This window comes from Dromaius novaehollandiae, chromosome 3 (assembly GCF_036370855.1).
Source record: "Dromaius novaehollandiae isolate bDroNov1 chromosome 3, bDroNov1.hap1, whole genome shotgun sequence".
Taxonomy (NCBI): Eukaryota; Metazoa; Chordata; class Aves; order Casuariiformes; family Dromaiidae; genus Dromaius; species Dromaius novaehollandiae.
Genome location: NC_088100.1, coordinates 65233354 through 65252956, shown reverse-complemented (window position 1 = coordinate 65252956; position 19603 = coordinate 65233354). Strand labels below are relative to the sequence as shown.

Here is a 19603-nt window from a genome sequence, read left to right as displayed (position 1 = left end):
GAAACCTATTTATATGTTTAACAGCTTCATAAGGGAGAACTACATAACTGGAGACTAATCTGAGTTTATTAAAACTGTACCTTGCTTTTCTTAAATGGCTTTGTAAAGTGTTTTACCAAATTAAATTTAATCCTTTAAAGTTTGTTGGATGGTAAAATTTTCAACACCTTGCCCTTGTATTTGGGTCCTGATTAAAGTGTGGATTAACCTATAGTTCCATTTGTGTTAATACCTCTGTATGTATTTTTTTTCTAAGGGGTGATCACTGTTTTCTCTTGATCTTGAGAAATTTACTTTTCATCCAAATGTGCAACAACATACACTCGTGCCCTTATATTTGCATCTTGCACCCCAGAAAATAAATTACTGTGCTTAAATGTTACATTTAAGAACACTGATTATTAATCTGGTTTCACCTACAAATGAAAGGCATTCTGTAGTAATAACAGTATCTCAATAGATTGAAATATCTTTTCTTGCAACAAAATATAATGAGGCATAATACCAAAGTCTGAAAAAAGTGTTGCATGGCTTTGCATTTGCAGTAACAATGGTATGGTCAGTCCCTTAAAGCAAAGTTTTCTCCCTTACATCAACAAGCTCTGACTCAGCACCATGATGTAAAGTCAAGAGCTCCAGACATGTCAGGAAAAATCTTAAAATCACGTTGCTGCCAAGACTCTAGGCAGTTCTCTGGGATTTACCCTGGCAGTTTGGGTTAACCTGAAATGATTTCCTACTTGTTGCTTTCTCTAATCTTCTTTTGCAAAGAATTACAGTGTAGTGGAGATGACTGTGATTCTGCAGCTCTTACTAGGGATTTTATACATCTCTCGCTGTGTAATTTAGATAGTAATAGCTGTGGTAGCCTATAGTTCTCTGTATTTTGCAGTACTGGCAATTCCAAATGTTTGTTCTTTTTCAAAAGAAACAATTAGTCGACTTAAAAACTTGTGTTTGTGTGTGTTTTTTTTTTTAATTAACTCCTGCCTATCTGAACAGGAACTGTCCTGAAATGGATATTCTAGTAGTTGAATCTAGGGATGTAAAAGTCACATTTTCAAAATTTTATTCTAAGCGGAAGGAGTAAAAGAAAAAAAACCACATCCCCCAAACTGTACCCAAGCCTCTTGATTCCTCCCCCCCCCTCCCCCCCCAAGACTTTTTAAGAAGAAAAACTAATAAAGAAAGACTGGGTGGTGACATAGAAGAGCACGTTAGCTGTGTGTGCTCTCGCTTTCCCCCAGCCAATTCCTTTTTTGGGGGAGTAGCGAGACACCTGGAGACTTGTGCGTGTACATACGCATTACCTCGCTGGGCGAGCTCAATTTAAATGCAGCCTATTAAATTATTTATAGAAGACAGTTGGCCAACCCATTGTGCTGGGTTGTAGGAGCCAAAGGTCGCTTTGGTGCTTTGGTGTGCCTGCTTGATTCATAGGGTAATCTGATACAGTACTTAGCTCTTTGCCTCCCAGTCAGTGGGTTAGACCTTATCCTCTTATAATTATGAGTCAGAGAACCATAACTTTCAGAAAAAGCCAAAGTCTTTGTTTTCAGTGGTTTTTGAAGAGGCCGTGCAGCAGAACAGAGAGCGGCTGTGAGAGCGTCTGTGGAGAGGAGACCGGGGTGTGTTGTGCCACAGTGTAAACCTGGCTGACAATTTGATAGCTAAAACACCATACCTTTGTTTTCTTAAGCTGCTTGTTCTTGTGATGACATCATCTGCAGCCATGAGGGTGCTAAGGCAATAATGTTTGTTTTTCAGACAGGAAGGTGTTTGTTTTAGTTTTTTGTTTGTTTTGGGAGGCTCTTGGAGGGTGTGGGGTTTTTTTTTTGTTTTGTTTTGTTTTTTTTTTAAGATTGCCTGCTACAAATCTCTCCTTGAGTATTCACTGAGCTGTTTTTATTGGGTCTCTCATTTGAGTGTGTTCTGCTGCTGCAAGACAGAAACATGTGTGTTTTTTATCAACATACATCTTGGTGAAAAATCTTAGCTAAAAAAAATGGTGCTGGGATGCCTTGGTTCCAGATATCGCCAGCTTCTGTCTGCTTTAAAACACTGCCTTTCCCTCTGCCTTAGCCAGGCTGGCTTCCTCCTTGGGGCAGGTTAGCGTCAGCATGCAGGGTGAGCAGTTGGCCTCAGGGGAGCTTTCAGTAGTGCCTGACTTTCTGAAACCTTGGCACTGGGGAGTATTTTCACCAGTTGCTAATGTAAAGTGAGGGTAGCAGAACATAGCACAGCTGGGAGCAAAATGTGTTTTGAGAGCCGCAGTCACACCAGTGGGAGTCACATCATCAAAAATAGCAGCTCGTGTACAGATGTACAGATTTTGTTTATATGCCTGTGCACTTGTCTACCACTTGGTACATGGGCACGAATCTCTTTGACACAGTCTGTGCAGGATACTTGCACAGTTTGAGCCCCCACGTTTTTTTTTCCTCTCTCTGAGTCCCCAGAGGTGTGCAAGACCTTTTCTGTGTGCAGGGTTCAGAAGTTTGCACTTCCACTGAGCTCCTGGCTGAGGAAAGGAGGAGTTTTGCTGCTGTGGTTGTGCTTTTCAGAGAGCGAGCCTATCGTATTTCACTCTAATCCTAAGTGATAACCACACAGTCTGTTTTATTGTTAAGAGAGTCTTCCTGGAGCTCCTTAACTGGGCTTTTCATTAGGGGAGAGCAGGGCGCACACAACTGTAACTCAGGACCGTGGCTGGGCAGCCTGTAAGGGCTCCTGAGCTGCACTGTGCCCCGTGTGATCTCTGCCTGCTTTTCCTGGGCTGGGTGTTTTTGATGAGCTAGGACAGAGGACCAAATCGCCTGCATCCTCCTGGAGCACGATGCCAGGGAGAAGAGCGGAGCTACGGTTTTTGCTGTTGAGTGGGGAATGGGGAAAACATGTGCCTTAGTACTATTTTCTGCTTGGCCGTTACACGCTTGCCTGAGCTGCTGCAAGGTGCCACTTTCTGTTGCTTTTCTGCCCTTTGTTTTCTTTGGCAGCTTTTGCTGTATCAAAACAGCTTGAGGGGAGCTGTGCTGGCACGGTGACCTACCTCCACAGTGGTGCTGGTTCATATGCAGCACGGAGAAACCTGGATGGAAGTCGTATTGAAATTGTTTAGCCTTTCGCGAAAGCCACAGAGAAGGGGACGGGAACAGTTTCTGAAAGGTCTTTTTTGGAAGTGAGGACAGTAGCTGGCTTGAAAGAAAATGAAAAAGGAGTGTGTTTCGAGGTCTTTCAAACTCAAACAAAACACAGGCTCCCTCTCGCACGCCGTAAGCTGGATAAATTTCTCCTCCTTGTCAAGGCAGACAAAGAAACTGTTTCGCAGCGATGGTGAACTCTCCTCCATGTGCGTGCAGCAGGTAGATGAGGATGATGAGAACTGGACCTACAGACGCCCGCACAGAAAAGGTGACTCGCTTTCTCTTTAACCCTTGCGACGGTAGCGGCAGCCCCGGTGGCTCCGTGCCCTTTCTTAGCGCCGGTGTTGTGGCTTGTTCCCCTGGGAGTCCCCAGCCCCTCGGGAGCCGCCTGCGGGGCATGACAAGGCGGGCGGCACGAAAGTCTGGGCTAGCCCAGCCCTGCAAAGTGTTTCTGGGGATAAATCAATGGAAACTTATAGTGGTCAGCTGGAAAAAACTTTATTTTCCCATATGGGAAATGTAAAAGTACTGGCTGTGTGGTACCTAGGTAAGTTTTGATTAAGCTTCTTGTAGCCAGTGGTCCCTAGTGACAGACTTCTTGGGCAGGTGCTGAAAGAATCTCTCTGATGGCAGAAGCTGTTTAAGACTCCACTTATAGCAGACTGGATGGCTGTTTTGGTTGACTGCCTCGTGGTCCTGCTGGAAAATCTTAAGTGTGTTTTGTTTTATGAGGGCACACTGAAAGTAGGTCCCAGATGCAAAATAAAAATGCCATGTATTTTTCCCAAGGAAACTTGCTGGGAACTGCTCCATAGAGAAGAGAGACCTAGGATTGCCAGGTGAGCTGTTCTGAAGGAAGCCTTGAAATATTCAAACCTGGAGTATATTTTATATGAAACTTCAAAAAACCAAAGCAGCCTTTGTGTTGCTTTTTTGTTTGTTTATTTTTGGAGTGGAGTTTGTAAGGTTCTTATTCAAATATACCTCTTTCCAAAGAATCGAATTCCAAAGCATACATCTTTCCAAAATGCATTTTGGAAATTTGTACCTGTGAGATGGTGAGCTACTGTTATCAGTGCATTTCATGGCTGGTAGACAGTAGAGTGTTTGTATGGTTAAAAATACTCGATAAAGTGATTCGATTGTAATTTCTCTAGTGGTGCCAGAGCACTGATTTGTTAATGGAAAGTCTAAGGTTGACTCACTTCTGCTATAAGGTGACTTTTGTAAGAGCAGGCAGGCTCTCCAAGGACATTTGAACTTCAAAGCAGTTTTAATTTCTTTTAATTTCTGGGAGCAGTTAATAGATATTTGGCGAGAAGTTCAGTTCTAAGTCAAAAATAAACTGTGGCTTTAGTAAATGGTTTGGATGCAAGAACACTAACACAGGATGTATACACTTGTGCTTTGCTCCCCACAGGGTAGGGGAGGATTTTAATCCATGCTTTGAAGATTGTTTTTTAACCCCTTTCACTACTGAAAAGCTTCCACGAAAGGCACTTCCATTTGCAACTGGCTGCTAATTCTTATTTTGGCTGGTTAATGTGTTCATAGTGTACAGCAATGTCTGATACGTTAGTAACACCTTTGGGACCTTATGTCCTGTCAAGCAGAGCTGTGAAGTTCTGTTGTTGTTTGCTGCATAACTTTGATAAAGTTTCTTGTGCTGAATTCTTTAGCCAGTGTTCACACGGCAAGACCAAGATGGGAAAGGAAACTTTATTGATGGATTAATGGTGTATTAATTTTTCTGAGAGTGTTATTGTACACTTGATTTATGGAACATAAAGAAGCCCATTGTATATCTGTAGGGGAAGGGTGGGATGCCTTCCATAATTGGACAGCAAGCTATAAAAACTTCTATGCCTTGTCATAATAGAGATTACAACATGCGATTTTTTTTGAAAGGAAGATGGAGGGAGGTACAAATTATGCAGGGCTTGTGTGCCCTCTATATAGAGATGCAGAGTCAAATTTGATTTGATAACTTGTAAATGTCTGTCCAGATCATAAATTATATGTTTTATTCGGTCTGATTGGGATTCTGTGCTTGGAAGGAGCAGATGACCTGGAAAGACTGAAGGGAGTTTTGGTTAGACAGTAGCAGAAAAACTTGCCGTGGCTGCAAGTGGTTCACCCAGTGCTGAGAGTCAGGCATGCTTGCACGGTGCCAGCGTGCTCAGAGTTACCAGTATCTGAGTCGTCGTTTTGTTTCTGTGGTCAAAGGCAAAAATGTGTGATAAATGAATACTTGCGTTCTCCAATTAGCTTGCTCCATTGGACTGTTGCATTATTGCTTGCCAGCCTTTGTAAAACTGAGGCCTCAAAACAGTATAGATTTAGTGCTTGAGCTCACTCGCGTAACTTAAAATTACAGCAGAACATTAGAAAGAAACGGAATGCGTAGTAGGCTAGAAGGACGACCAGTTTTATAGAGAAAATCAGAACTCTCTAAGTTTGTTTTAAAAACTGCTAAAGCTTCATCTATCAGAATAATTTTGCCTCCAGGCAAATTGACTAAGCATGTAAGATCACAGGCTTTCCTTCCACCTTCTTCTTTGCCCAACCCTACATATAAAGGCAGAAGTGGTAATAGAAATTGGAAATAAATGAGTTGTTGTTTCTCTTTCTGAGCTGTTCCTCTTCCTGTCTTTTTAAACCTCTTATTCTTTTGCCGCTTCATTGCTCAGCCCATCTCATATTGCATTCCCATGAGGCTGCTAGGTGACAAGCATAAGGCAGTCTGTGTTGCTTGGTATTTCACCAGCAAAATGGCTAGCCTACACAGGCTGCAAGCTGGAATTGCAAACAGTACCAATCAATGAGATTGGTGGGATTCATTAATTTAAAAATGAATACAAAAATAAAAACTAAATGTTAACTTGCAAACATGTGGCGAATCCTGATGCCTTACTCAGGTGAGCTCTTTTCGTGTGAAAGTCAATCAGGGTTTGATGCTTCACTCTTCATTTTTAAAAGCCACAGTACATTGTGGTACATTTTGGAACCTGTAGCACCAATTAAACTTCACATCTGGTAAAGCAGTTACTAAGAGAAATGGTAGGGCAGGGCGCGAAGCACTGGAATGGCAAACACCAACTTTTGCTTGTATAACTGCTCCGCCGTCCTCTTGATTACCAGAAGGGGTGGGCTTATTTTATCGTGCGGGTTCCTGTGGGTTTCATAAGGTGTTTTTGTGAGCATTCAGTAACTTCTGTGTACCAGGGATAAAAGGCTGATTTCTCTCACAGAAAATAGCTGTACAATGACATCCACTGCTTGTACTGCTACTTTCCAGGGGCAGCTGTGGAATCAGTCAGACCTAGTTTTTTATTTTTGTTAGTAGAAGTTTTAGTTTTCCTAGTGTTTGGTCGTCTTCTGGAATGGCTTACTTCTGGTATTTGCAGTGGGAATGCAGAAGATAGTCACTTGTCTCTGCAAAAAAAATAAGCTATATCTTATAGGTAGATTCTAAATAGCTGGGCCTAAAACTCCTGCCGAAACCCGGATATCCCCCAGCACCGAGTAGCACAGACATTGACTGCCCCTTCAGTAAAACAAATCGGGTAGCTACCCCCGGGTTTGCTTTAAGTTCTTCTTAAGAGCACTGGAAAACTGAACAATTTTTGGTTTGGTGACTGTTCTCTGTGTTTTGGTGCTTTTCTGTGTATGCTGGAGGTACAGTGGTAGACAAGTACAATGGGCAGTGCTGCTCTTGCCTTCAGGCATTTGGAGACTGTAGCTCAGTGCATTATTATTATTATTATTATTATTATTATTAAAATATAGATTACTGAAAAATACTGACAGAGGTGTTGTTTGAAACTTAAAGATGCTTGCGTGCATTAAGGAATATTTCTGAGCATTTAAAAATCATTCATGTCAACTTTCTTCCCAGACCTGTACTGTAAGCAGTGGGTATGACAGCAAATTAACTTCAAAATAGAGATAACAGATGCGTGAATTTGTTGTATGAATGTCACCATTGCCTTGACTTTGCTGAAAATGAGTAACGTTCAGCACAAGAACATCTTACCATGCTTTGTGGATTTTTATTTTTATTTCGTTATCAATTTCTCCAGTTTAAAAAGGAAAACTTGCAGCAGCAGCTCTATTCAGAGCTGCCTTCACCACTGGTCTTCCTGATCCCTCAGTCGTATCAGTAGGAATGCAGAGCAAGTGAGGATTTTCTCTGAAGTAGTTAAACATGCTTGAGCTCCTGACCCTGTTTCTTATGCTCTTTCCTCCTGATAGTGATCATCTCGTCAGGTGTTGATAAAGCACAATTAGTAGCCAAATCCAGGAGGTGATATGTGAAAAGAGGCTGTTAACGGTCTGCTCAGTTTTTGCCCTCTTGTGCCTTCTTCCGCCCTCTGCCCCACGGCTTCAGTCTCTGCTTATGTCTCTGATTTTTCACCCACTGCCACCGTTTCACTTGGTTGGTTTCCAGACTTTCTGCATCATGAGAAAGTCAAAAGACTTGGCTGCTTTTTCCTACAGGCAGTACTACCTGAAAGACTTCTTTGGACTCGTTAGTCAGAGAAGCCTGATTTCTCAGATAACTGCCTTCTTTGAAAGCCTGATTCAAACAGAGTTCAAAAGGCGGAAGCCACTGGTATTTTGGCCAAGTTTTGGGCCAAGTTTTGTTCACTAATAGAAAATTGTGTGTGAGATGCTTTTTTTTCCTTTTTCTTCCCCCCTCTTGCAGAAACAGGCTAAACTTGACACTTCCTTTTAATGCTAAAAGTTCCCTTGAATTCTTAAGTAAGTACTTGTGGGTTCAACCTTTGGTGTCATTGTAGCATGTCTGATAGAGGTAATTATGATACCTTGATGACAAATCTTATCTTAGGAATACCAGAGCTGTAAGTTAGCTTCCTGACCATTCACTGCATATTGCTGTCTGAGAATGTTGAAATTATCAAGGAGTCAAATTTCCACAAACTGAACAACTAATTTCTTATGTCATAGGTAGCAGTCATGTCATTCATAGGTGCTACCTTACTATGTCAGTAAAAATTACAATCTTTTGCTTTGCCTTTACCATCTGTGGTTGATGTAAATATTTGATACCATCAAACTTATTTCATACTATCAGTAAGTGTTCTTTAGCAGCCCAGAGGCACACTCCAGGCCCTGAGTTTTTATAATACTGAGGATTTTGCTTTGTCGGTGCTTCCTGTCAAAACTAAGTTTAGGGATTTACAACTCTGTTCTTGTTGACCTGCAGCATAAAGCATGGTTTTTGGTGTATCAGGTTGTGTTTTGGTGAGGTTTTTTTTTGTTTTTTTTTTCCCCTAAAGTCCAAACAAATTTTAAAACTTGTTTTTAAAGTCATGAACACAGTTCTTCAGTATTTCAGTTAGGTTGAGGTGATTTTAGGGACAGAGAAGTAATCACATACGTGTTCATAATTTTGCCTTAGTAATGAGATGTGTGGCTGCCAAGTGCAAGTAAGTTTCCATAAGTGAGACGACTGAATCCAGACTTTCTATTCTATTCTAATGTAAAATTATTTAACAAGTTCTTTCTGTACTTTTTATGCACAAGATTGCGTTCAAGGGGGGAAAAATTCACCACCATTATTACACAGATAAGGGCCCGTAAACCTAAGGGGAGCTGCTAGCATTTGTAGAAGCAGTAATATGTGATGAACTGCAGTGTCTCAGGGTCGGGGGGACAAGTGGTGCAAATGTCTTGGAGCTGTGGGCGAGTTCATAAATAATAATTTATGGAAACCTCAGTAAGTGTTTACTTAAGAGACTGGAATAACTCCAAAACAAACACTGCATGTTTTATATACCTTTTTGTGGAACACTTTTTGGGGGGTGGGAGAAAATGAATAGTTTTATAGACACGTTTTTATATACATGAGCACGCATACACAAATCTAAATATAAAAGTGAAAAAATAGTGAGAAATTTAATATGAAGGCCAGTTTTTGTCTTGTCATATGTTTTCACTTTTGCATGTTTTTGTAAGTTCTGTATGCAAAGATAAAATTGAATGTAGTATATGGATTTGCAACAACATTTGCAGCAATTTGCCTATATGATCAAGTTTGCACCTTAATATTTAACTTTGAATGTTCTGTGGTTAAAACTATGGATGTTGTGCTTTCAGGGAAGTCGTTCTCAGCTAGGAGCAGACACACTAGTCTTAAATCATTGAGGCATATAATGTTTGTCATAGCGTGTTTGTATCGTTGCACAGCAGAGGGTTGTTTAAAATTTTAGTGGTACACAGTGGCAATCAAAACTCTTCATGCTGATAAAACAGCAACTCTTCATGCTGATAAAACAGCAACTCTTCATGCTGATAAAACAGCTGGAAATATTCGAAAGTCCTGTATTTAACTACAGCTTGAAGTACCAACTTTTGTATGTTTGTACATAATTGTAGATTTAATCAAAACTTTCCCATCTTTCCCATGTCTTCTGGTAAACATTGCCTGCCATACATGGGAATCTGAAAGTGGGTTTGCTGGGTAAAAAACTTTAAGCTACAGAAACAAATTATGCTTACATAAGAAATTGTGATTATTTATCACAGACTCATTTATTCAAACCCACATCTCTATTTACATTTTGTCACAAAACTATGGTCCAACCATGATTACTATTGCTTCCATAAAATCCTTGCGAAGTTTCAGTCCTCTGCTATTTTTATATGAAAAATAACTTTTATTTAAAAAAAATTTTCGCTTTTTTGTCATGACCAAAACCTTTCAGGTGAAAATAGAAACAAGAAGAAAATAATGTGCTAACCTTACACGTTTATGGCAGATTCTTCCCTCTTTCCCAGCTGCTACTGCAGCATCTGTTCACCTGCAGGAACTTGTGACCACAGAACTGCAGTCTGTGCTAAAGGAAGTTTCAGCATAGATATTTTGACAAATACTTATCGCTGGTGTCACTATCTCTGCTGTTGCTTCCAAGAGCCATAACCTTTTAGTCTGTTAAGCCCCACGGAATAGAGTCTTAATCTCTTCAGGGATCATGGCATTTTTGTTGCCATGAAAGAGTTAAAAAGAATACTTTTGGTACTGCATGAGGGTGGGGAATCAACATTTTAGAGCTGTTGTCTCAGAAGTTTGCTTTTGTTAGATGAACAGGAAGAAAACTGCTGATATTCGTATAAAAAACCAACTATAGTTGGTGCTGAAACTCCGCAGCGGTTGCTGCTCCCAGGGGAAGAGGCCAGTTTCTCTGTCCAGCTGTGCACTTCCAGTGTCACTCAGAGGTGTTCATTTTCTGACACCCTTTATTTTAGGACCATATATTCACCTCTGAAATGAGACACTGGCTGTTTTTATCTTTTACAGTACACCGTGAATTTCACTTGTAGAGTAGCTCCAGTAAGAGTTTCCTTGATTGGTCTATGCAGAAGCATGCAATCTTGGGAAGTGCAAATCAAACAAATTCCGTAGCACCTGACTTAACTTCGTGTTTCCAAGGAGTACAAGGAGGACATTGTAATGCGATTTGTCCTAGATGTTAGCTGTATTTGATGATTGGGTTAGCACAGTCGCCAGAGCAGTGCTCTACACAGAATAGCACACTGTTTGCTTGCTTCTTTGCAGCGATGAATGAATGAACAGGGTGCTATACTTTTCATTTTGAAAGTATACGGTTTTAATCTTTACAAATGATTTCAAATTATGTTTCATAATTCGTGTACGGCTTTTTTCTTGTTCTCAGAACATTTGTACTTCCTTCCAAATTCCAGCGAATCTGTAGGTTGGAAATACTGGTTCAGTAGAGGCGTAACACTGATGTCTCCTGACCTTTGCATTTTATTCAGTTTATTTTATGAAGAGAACTATATGTTTTCCAGCAAGACACTGTATGCAGTGTTTGAGACTTAACAATATGTTGTATGTACTTTCGTACTCACTGCCAATAAAGTAACAGAATATATGAGAATTCCTGGTTTGACACAATTGTTAGATAACTGTTTGTGAATTGTCTCCTAAAACTCAGGGAGCCTCTGTCTTTGGAGTGGTCGTAGCTTACCATTCTGGCAGGACATTTGCAAATACGATAGAGACTAGAGAATAATAAGTAACTTACATATGCAAAAAAAACCCCTGAAGTTAAAAGTTAAGAATAAGTTAATAAGTTTTGCAAGAGTATATTTCTCTATATTACAATATTTGAAGCTATTAAGAAGGAGAGGGTTAACCACTTGTAATTTAAATCATGAAATATGTTTTCCTTCTTGTTTTTTAGCTGCAGAATCTCGATAAAAGTAAGGTAAATTACAGAGAATTTATTAAATTCTAGACTTTCCATTCACTCATCCATTCCCCTGTTTCTTTCCTGACATTACCAGTCTACCAATTTATCTTCTAGCCTGTCTTTCCAACTTTTAGGTAGAAACCTCTTTATTGAATTTTTCTTCTTTCTAGGGAATTATAAATGGAAACTCCCATTACAACCTAATCATGCATAGCTTATTGTTCAAAAGTCTGAACTGAAGAGCGCTTTGTTAAAATATGAGGCAAGGTGCTTGTGATATGTAGACAAGGTGTATTTACAGTCTGAGCATGTATGTTGGACACACAAGAGTATGGCAAATTTCTGTCCCAAAGAAATGTAAGTAATATGTACACCCTTTGCTCCTCCTAGAGCTTTCCTTACATATGGTACGGCAGCCTCTATTTGGCACTTTGTCTTTGGGAAGCAGATGGTTTCCCTGGACACTGTGTCTAGATGAACTTGCAGTGTACCAAAGAGGGTTACGAGCTGTTTGCCTGTTCGCTCAACACGAGACGATGGGAGGAGAAGGAGGAGAAGGCTTACGGTAAAGTTGCTCAGAAGCTGTCAAATCAAACATTGAAGCAGAGGGATTGAGCAGACTGCGTGCTGACTGAGAGCGGCCCACGGAGTTGTTGGATTGAAGTTATTAGAGGAACTGGCAGCGCCTCCTCAAAGGTAGCACAGATCTTCTCCGATAAAGCGCCCACATGCATGTGTTGGAAGGGAGAAGGGGCAGGCAGAGACGTGACCTCTCTCTCATTCCTTACGCAAATCAGGGACCATGTCCATTAGCCGTGGTGCAAGAAGCTGTGCCTGCAAATTGGCAGGTCTGATTTAATAAGGGCCGAGGTAAGCCCCGCTCCTGGCTGGAGGCCAGCGCGGCCCCACGCACTAATGGGCTTTGCCTGCTAACTGCACCTGCACACCGGCCCCAGGGGAGAGCATGGGGGGGCGGGGGGCAACACACATGGATACGGGCAGCACATCCCTTTCAGTTGGGTCCCTTTAGCTGTAATCTTGTCGCGTGCTGCTTCTCTGCCTTTTACTTGCATATGTAAGTTTTCTTTCTTTTCTGTGGTTTTATTTTATCTTGCACATTGAGACGTTTGCTCATTAATGCAGTGGGGATGCTCACATGGTTTACTTTAGGTATTTGGCTTAATACTCTGAATCACACTCTTCTAGGCACCACTCTAATGATTCTATTAATTAAAGAGGGACCTAGAGAAAAACCAGGCTCCTGACTTCTGTCAATCATGCCTAATTTCAGTGTCTAAAATAGATATAGGGGCCTATGAATATTAGAGGCTGTTGCTTTTTGAAACTGAAATTTATTTGTACTCGCTTGTGATTTCCATAGATTTTATTGTAACATTTTCTCTGTTGCAGTCAAGACTGGCTGAGGAGCCAGCGGGTCAGGGTTACTGACTATTGCATACTTCACACTTGGGTGGCACACCTCATCCTGAGGGTATTAATTCAATTTTATTAACCTTGAGTAATCCATGTAATGCCTGTGTATTATAAATATGGTTTTCAGAAAGAAAATGAGATAATTGTGACATGCAATGGCAGGTACGAAATGAAACATTTGACTCCAGGTCAACTTGACCTGCTTTTACAAGGGGAGCAACCCCCCTATGCTCAGCTGGAAACGGTGCATTTCTAGCACAGCTCCTCCTTCTGGGGTGCCAGGTGGATAAAACAGAGGGCTGAATCTGCAGTAAAGTGGATGACAGCCCTCCCCCATCTCCGATACACTCCATTTCAGTTGGGACTGTGGAGAAGGCAGCAAATCTATTCAATTAATTAGGTCAAATGAGAAATAACTCATTTTGTCCTCTGTGCTGACATGTCACATGCTGGTGACTGAGCCCCAGTGAAGAGGCGCTTGCTTTTCTACCCTGGGGTAATCAGGGAAACTGGCTTGGGTTTGCAGCTGGGAAAGAGCTGGAACGGGCAGATATTCAGAAATATTTCCCATTGCAATGCATAAGTGAAGCTTGTAATAACTTATGAACCACTGTTTTATCCTGCTTGGTGCACAATTACTGATGAGAGTGCTGTTTGCTACCCGGGGACAGTGAATGCCAAAGTGCAAATTCTTTTACATCTGTGTTTTTAAGGAATTGGATGTGCTTTGTCCCATAGTTTTAAACCAAGAGAGAACTGCATGAAGCAGTACTGTTTTTAGCTTCGTATTTCAGTGAACTATTTCTGCTTTGTTAGGTAGGTATTTTTTTGACTACCTGGAAATTCCTCCCAGCTAGTGCGAATCATGTGTCTTGCACAGGTGCACTCCCTAAGCCAGAGGAGAAACTGCTTTTTCTATTTGTTTCTTTGTGTTTGTCTTGGGTGTCAGCCCAGGGGATTTTTAGATAAAAGATGACTGCTTTATATTTGGCTATACTGCGTCCTTATTGTGCATATTCAGGGATACACACCATTCTGTTGCCTCTTTGTTGTAAGACAGTACATAAAGGTACTGTTTTCTTCATTCCTCTGAACATTTTAAGTGTGATTTGCCTTCTGGTCTATAAATGGGATGATGATGGAGTAATTTCACGTGTCTTTTCGGTCGCCCTTGACTGTGATATCCCAGTTACCATGTTACAGGCTCAGAGGATTCCTCAGAAACCTCTTGTTATCAGGGCTAGTAAAGTACTGCCTTGTTCAGAAAGAAAGACCCCAAATAATGTAACTGAGACACCTGTGGTGAGGTTTGGGTTTCTTTTTGTTTGTTTGTTGAGCGATGCACAAATGCCTGTGCAGCTGAAGGTGCCTCTGGCTTTGTTTTGACAGTGAGCATCATTGATACAGCTCTGCTGCATCAATTAATCAAAGATTCTTAGATACATAATCCTTGCAAAACAGTGATTTTCTGTTTAGGAGCAGATCTTTCAGCAGTGATTCAAAATTGTTGGATAGCATGTTGTTTTTCCAGGCTCTTTCTTTCAGCTGAATTGCTGCTGTAGCCTCCCAAATTCAAGAGTATCAGTGACTGTTTTGGTATAAATAGTCTTCTCCTTGTTATATGGTAAGCTTTGATATACTTTTGTCCTCCTTGCACCAGCAGGAATGCCCTCTTTGCTCAACCTCTGTGGCAAAGACACTCATGAACGGCTTTGGAAAAGTTGGTTACAGATTCCTTTCTTGACCTACAGCAACTCTTAAAAGATTTTGCCCTTTCTGTGCCCTTTGTCTGAAGAGTAAGGCAAACAGAAGATAAGACAAACTAATTCATGACCTCGTTTGATTTGTTTTCTTCCTCACTTAGGGCTGAAGATAGCCTATTCCTAAAACTTTTTATTTTCTATTTATTTATTTTAATACCAAGGACTTAAACTTGCAGCAATTGTTGGACTTATTACACCACCTCGTTTGGAAAAAAAGTGTTAATATTCATAACTTTTGTTTGTAATATTCAAAAGCTATAACACAAATTCATAATTGCTGTGTGTAGTTTCAAAGTGAAAACTCTGTCAATATAGCTATTGCAGGGATAGAAATAAAGTTCTGCTTTTGATGGAAAGCACATACATAAATAAAGGTTTTGACTTCTGGCTCCTGAAGTCAGATACGACTGGAAGGGGAGCAAGGTGTCTCCGTCAAGTAAGATGTCAGTGCTTTAGGGTTATTGCTCTATGAAAGCAATTTATAATTGTTTCAGAGGTTTTAGTGAAAGAAGGTTGTTTTAGACATCAGTAAGCCACACTGTCAAATATTTATTTTGGTTCTCTTCTTCCCTGTTGTTTAAAACTACTTAAAATTCGATTCACTTGTGCCTTTGAGTATTTGGAAAATTTTGTCTCTCATGCCAGTCTTAAAAGTGGCATAACAAGGCCCTGCCCCTGCGCATCTAGGAGTGCGCGAGTAGCTTTGTGTTAGTTGTTTCACTGATAATTTGAGAAGGTCCATTGACCGCAAGTCACTTACGTGTGTTACTTTTTGCAGGAGAGGACACACATTGTTCTGTCTTCTGCTATGGCGGATATTTATTGGTTTGAGTTATTGAGAATTATCACTGGGGTTATTCTAATCAATCACTGTGGGTTCTGCTTTAAAGAAGGTACTTCCAATCTGATCGCTGGAGGGGAATTGGTTGTGTCATTAGGCCTGCTGTGACGTTCCCCAAACAAATTTCATCTCCTATAATAATTTTAAAATATTTCTTTCCTTTTCCTTTCCTGTATGAGGAAACTCCACCTTAATCAGTTTAAAAAAAAAAAAAAAAAAACTCGAGTAGAACTAGCTATATAATTAATACTATCAAATGCAAGATATGAATAGCAAACTATTTCTTTTACTTTGTAGTTTGAAGAATATTTGCTGTTACTTACCAAAATAATAGCTAATACATTTTCAGTCGGCATGTGGTTTCCGAGTTGATGCTGTCTCTTTAAACAAAGTCGCACTGGGTATCCTACGCCTGACCTCTCTTTATCTCCCCTCCTGTTATCTCTGATGTGACCATTGTGCCTAGTATCCGTTTGGCTTTTCTTAGTACTCAAGCTGACTGGAGAAAAATGGTGTTGGTAAACTTTCAAGTTTAAAATTTTATATTTACTCCAGATATTTTATTTGGAGAGTTTTTCAGGGTTTTTGTTTGTTTGTGTTTTATGCACAGTTCAAAAGGGAAACATGCCAGCATGATTCAGGCTTTAGAAAATCTTTTGTCAATTGGAGCCCGTCCACACTATCAGATGTCTATGTCTCCACAGGCCCCTTTGGTTCTAAAGGAAAAAGTATTTAATGTTCCAACAGCCTTATTTTCTTGCAGTCAAATTGGGATGCATTTGCTGCACAACAACCTGTGAAGCAAGACAGAAACAGCCTAAATCTAGATCATTTTTCAGTAGTGAGTTTGGCAGGTCTGAGCTGTGTTTTCTGGGCTCATTTTAATATAATGTTACAATCTTTAGTATGGAAAAAATGGTGCAAGTATATATATATTTCTCCCGATTTTATTTGCTTTCATGCGGTTGCATTTTAAGGTTAGGGTGGCTAAAGAGTAATGGTGCTACTGGTGCTTTATGCTTTCAACAAGGGAACAATAACACCGCATTACTACTTCTGGTTGCTCTCAGAGAGTCGATGCAAATTTCAGTGACTTGAGGAAGAAAGAGAATGAAAGACGCACTTTGATGTGCTAAAATTCCTGACTTCACGTAATTAAAACTTTTCTGTTTACAAAGATCATTACCAGTCCTTTTAAAAGGTGGTTATATATGGAGAATGCACAATTACAGATGTCAGTCATGGCCCCGTTTACCAGGCCAGTCTACATAGCATCTAGATACTTGGAGCAATGCCTTCATGAGAGATGGCAATGGCAGATGGTGTTGTTTCCTGTTCTTCTCCCTTGATGTGCTAGATGTAGTGGGATATGGTCCTGGAGGCGGCACTTAGTGCTTGTAGCTGTCTTCTCATATTCAGTTTGACACGTAATGCTTGACACAATCAGTTGTGCTTTGTAATATGCTGGTCAGTAGATATTTCCATATTATTTCCATAGAGTTCAGCACCACAGTACAATGAGGAAACCCGTGTCTGAGTATCACAGACAGCAAAATGAACCATTGGGGGTCAGGGAACAGCTTCCCTGACAGCCTTTAGGTCAGGACCAGGTGTGAAGGCCAGCAACTGTCACCAGGGTCTGAGAGGAGCTTGAGCCTGCCCAGACTGAGTCGACAGGCCACGTACGGCCCTTCCTTGGCAGGTTTAACCCCTTAGGGGTTTTGGGGAGACCAAACAGGTGTCCCTCGGCCCCCCCATAGATGGTCTCAGGATGTACCTGATGTGGACCATCAGTGTACAAAGTACAACCACCGCATTCAAAGGCATAGCTGGAGAGGTGGTGCTGGGGGCTTGGTGCTTTGTCCGAACTCTGTGTTTTGTATTAACTGATCACCGGATAAGATACATAGTAACAGGACTGGGAATGTGGATAAAAGCTAGGTCTCTCCCCTCCCAGGTGAAAGCCCCTTTTACTTGGTTTTAAAGGCTCTTTGAATTTTTTTTCCCCCCGTGATGTTTTTCTGACCCCATGACTCTGGTATTTTATGGGACAGTGGAGGCATTTCAAAAGCCCTGAACTTGGTAATTAGGACTCTGTTGGGAAGTGAAGGGGGGTGCGCGTGTGTGCGTGCGTGTGTAACGCTTCAGGGTGAGGCAGACATATCACCTTGGTATGTTCCACTCACCATAGGAGAAAGCTGTAACTACTAGACTTTAACGTAGAAAGGAACTCTTCTTCTCTTCCACATACTGAAAGGAAGGAATTGACTAGCCCTAATCTGAAGAAAGGGGTTTGGGGCTGTGAACACCAGGGCCCACTGCAGAGACATGCAGGGCTGTCAAACTGGGAGCCAAGTGGAAGGCGCCAGTCCCTGCCAAGCAGGGAGCAAGCTCTGCTGCGTGCACTGGCTTTGCGAAGTCCACTGTTGGAGGCAGACATGGGAAAGTCACCTGTGGTTATGGTTGGAAAATCTCTTTTGTAGATCTACTTCTAAGCAGCATGATTCCATCCAGCCCAGGTCCCCAAAATATTTAGGTACCTAGATCCCCATTGATTTTGCAGAGGGCAAGGACTTAAAAACACCTTTTTGGCACAGTACCTTAGGGACTTCTCCAGAGGAAGTCTATGATAGAGCACGAGCGTCACAAGTCCGACTGTCCCCACTGACGCTTTCACGTAACAGTGGTTGTTCACCGTCTCTCTGTATTTGTCCTTTGGGAGGGTCCCGTCAGCTGCTTTGGGCTTCTGGTGCTTCCACGCCTTGTGAAGTATGCTAGTTTTAAATGGACAGAAATAGGAATTGCTGCTGTTTTGGAAGGCCTAGCAAGGCTGAGGAGAATGCCGAACACAGCTGCCAAATGCACAGGTGTCCCAGCAAACACGGGAGGTCTTGCATGCCAGACTTGTTCTGTCTTCTGAGGCTGTTCTTAGTCTGATTTTCTGAGGAAACAGGGTCCATGTGACCATTCATGTGCTCTCTCCTCTTCACTTATGCCCTGCCAGTCTCCCCCCTCCTCCAGGTCTCTCTCCCCTAATTCCCCTCCCCCCCCCCCCCCCAAAAAAAAAAGAAAGCCCCAGCCAGCAGCCTCAAGCAAGACACTGGAAATTTTCAGGCAGCTCTGCCTAAATTAGACAGCAGGGAGTGGTTTAAAAAATCGTGAGCTCCTATACATCTCACAGAAATATGCAGCCTGGCAGGTGAGAGACTTTGTGTTAATGTTGCCTCTTAAAGGGAGACTGCAGCATGAACTTGCCCCTTAGGCAGTGGTAATTCAGAGAGCGGTAAATGCCCAGCCATGAGAAAAACTTCACATGGGCCTCCCACTTTGCTAGACACCAAGGTCCATCAACTTTGAGATGCTCTGCGGAAAACCCAGCTTTGTTAGTTCTGCTGCTAATAAAACTGTGCACGTGTCCTCTGGGTGCTTGCAGAGTCCTGGCACCCTGAAAAAGGGGGGAAATCAGTGCTTGACTGCTGTATGCCTGATCAGGGGTTGGTAAACTAAACATACTTCGATTAAAAAAAACTGGAGCAGAGGGGTGAAAACAATGCTTTTTATTATGATTTGTATGAAAACATGGTCATCCTCTCTACCCTTGTGAATGCTGCTCTCTACCCCGTGATACCCTTAATTTGACAGGTCTCACAGGCAAACTAAGGGAAAGCAGTAACACAGGTTGCTACTTAGCTCTGTTGCTTACTCTCAGCGTTGCTTATCTCAACAGGTAGGTTTCCACCTCTGTAGGCGCTTCTGCTCCCCTTCTTGAACCTGTTTTTTGTTGTTTTTTTTTTTTAATATATTTTATTTTAGTATTCCCCCCTTTTCAGTGGGAGTCAGGAAGGTGGAGATCCCATTCAGGCTTCTCTGTCCTCCTCTTGATGGTGGAGGAAGGGAGTTGGTGAACAGGACAGAGGGTGTCAGAGGAGGTCGTCTGAGGCAGCTGGGGGCATCCCTTGGAAAAGGGATGCTCTGAGCGATACATGGCCTTGGTGTTTACAGCCCAAAGCAGCTTCCGACCTTTCTGCACTTCATTACCAATTTGCATCTGATTTATGTCTAATTTCTGAGGCAATGTTACTGTTCCCCAGATCATTTTGTCTCCCTTGTTTTATTTCATTTTTCTTACTATATAAATGCAGAATTGATTTTTGTTTTTGTCTTTTTTTTTCTATTTTCCTA

General features: G+C 41.5%; 1 protein-coding gene across 8 annotated transcripts in view; it reads left to right on the top strand.

Moving 5' to 3' along the window:
• NHSL1 (NHS like 1) overlaps window positions 1-19603 on the top strand; it is a 187003-nt gene that overhangs the window by 73546 nt on the left and 93854 nt on the right. For 2 of the 8 annotated variants that reach the window (XM_026119888.2, XM_026119843.2), the window contains exon 1: window positions 2762-3411. The exons of the other annotated variants lie outside the window; for them this stretch is intronic. In XM_026119888.2, the coding sequence (XP_025975673.2) occupies window positions 3207-3411 (205 nt within the window). In that variant the 5' untranslated portion in view covers window positions 2762-3206. Of the gene's footprint in view, window positions 1-2761; window positions 3412-19603 lie in introns of those variants that run through there. 8 annotated transcript variants of the gene reach the window in all.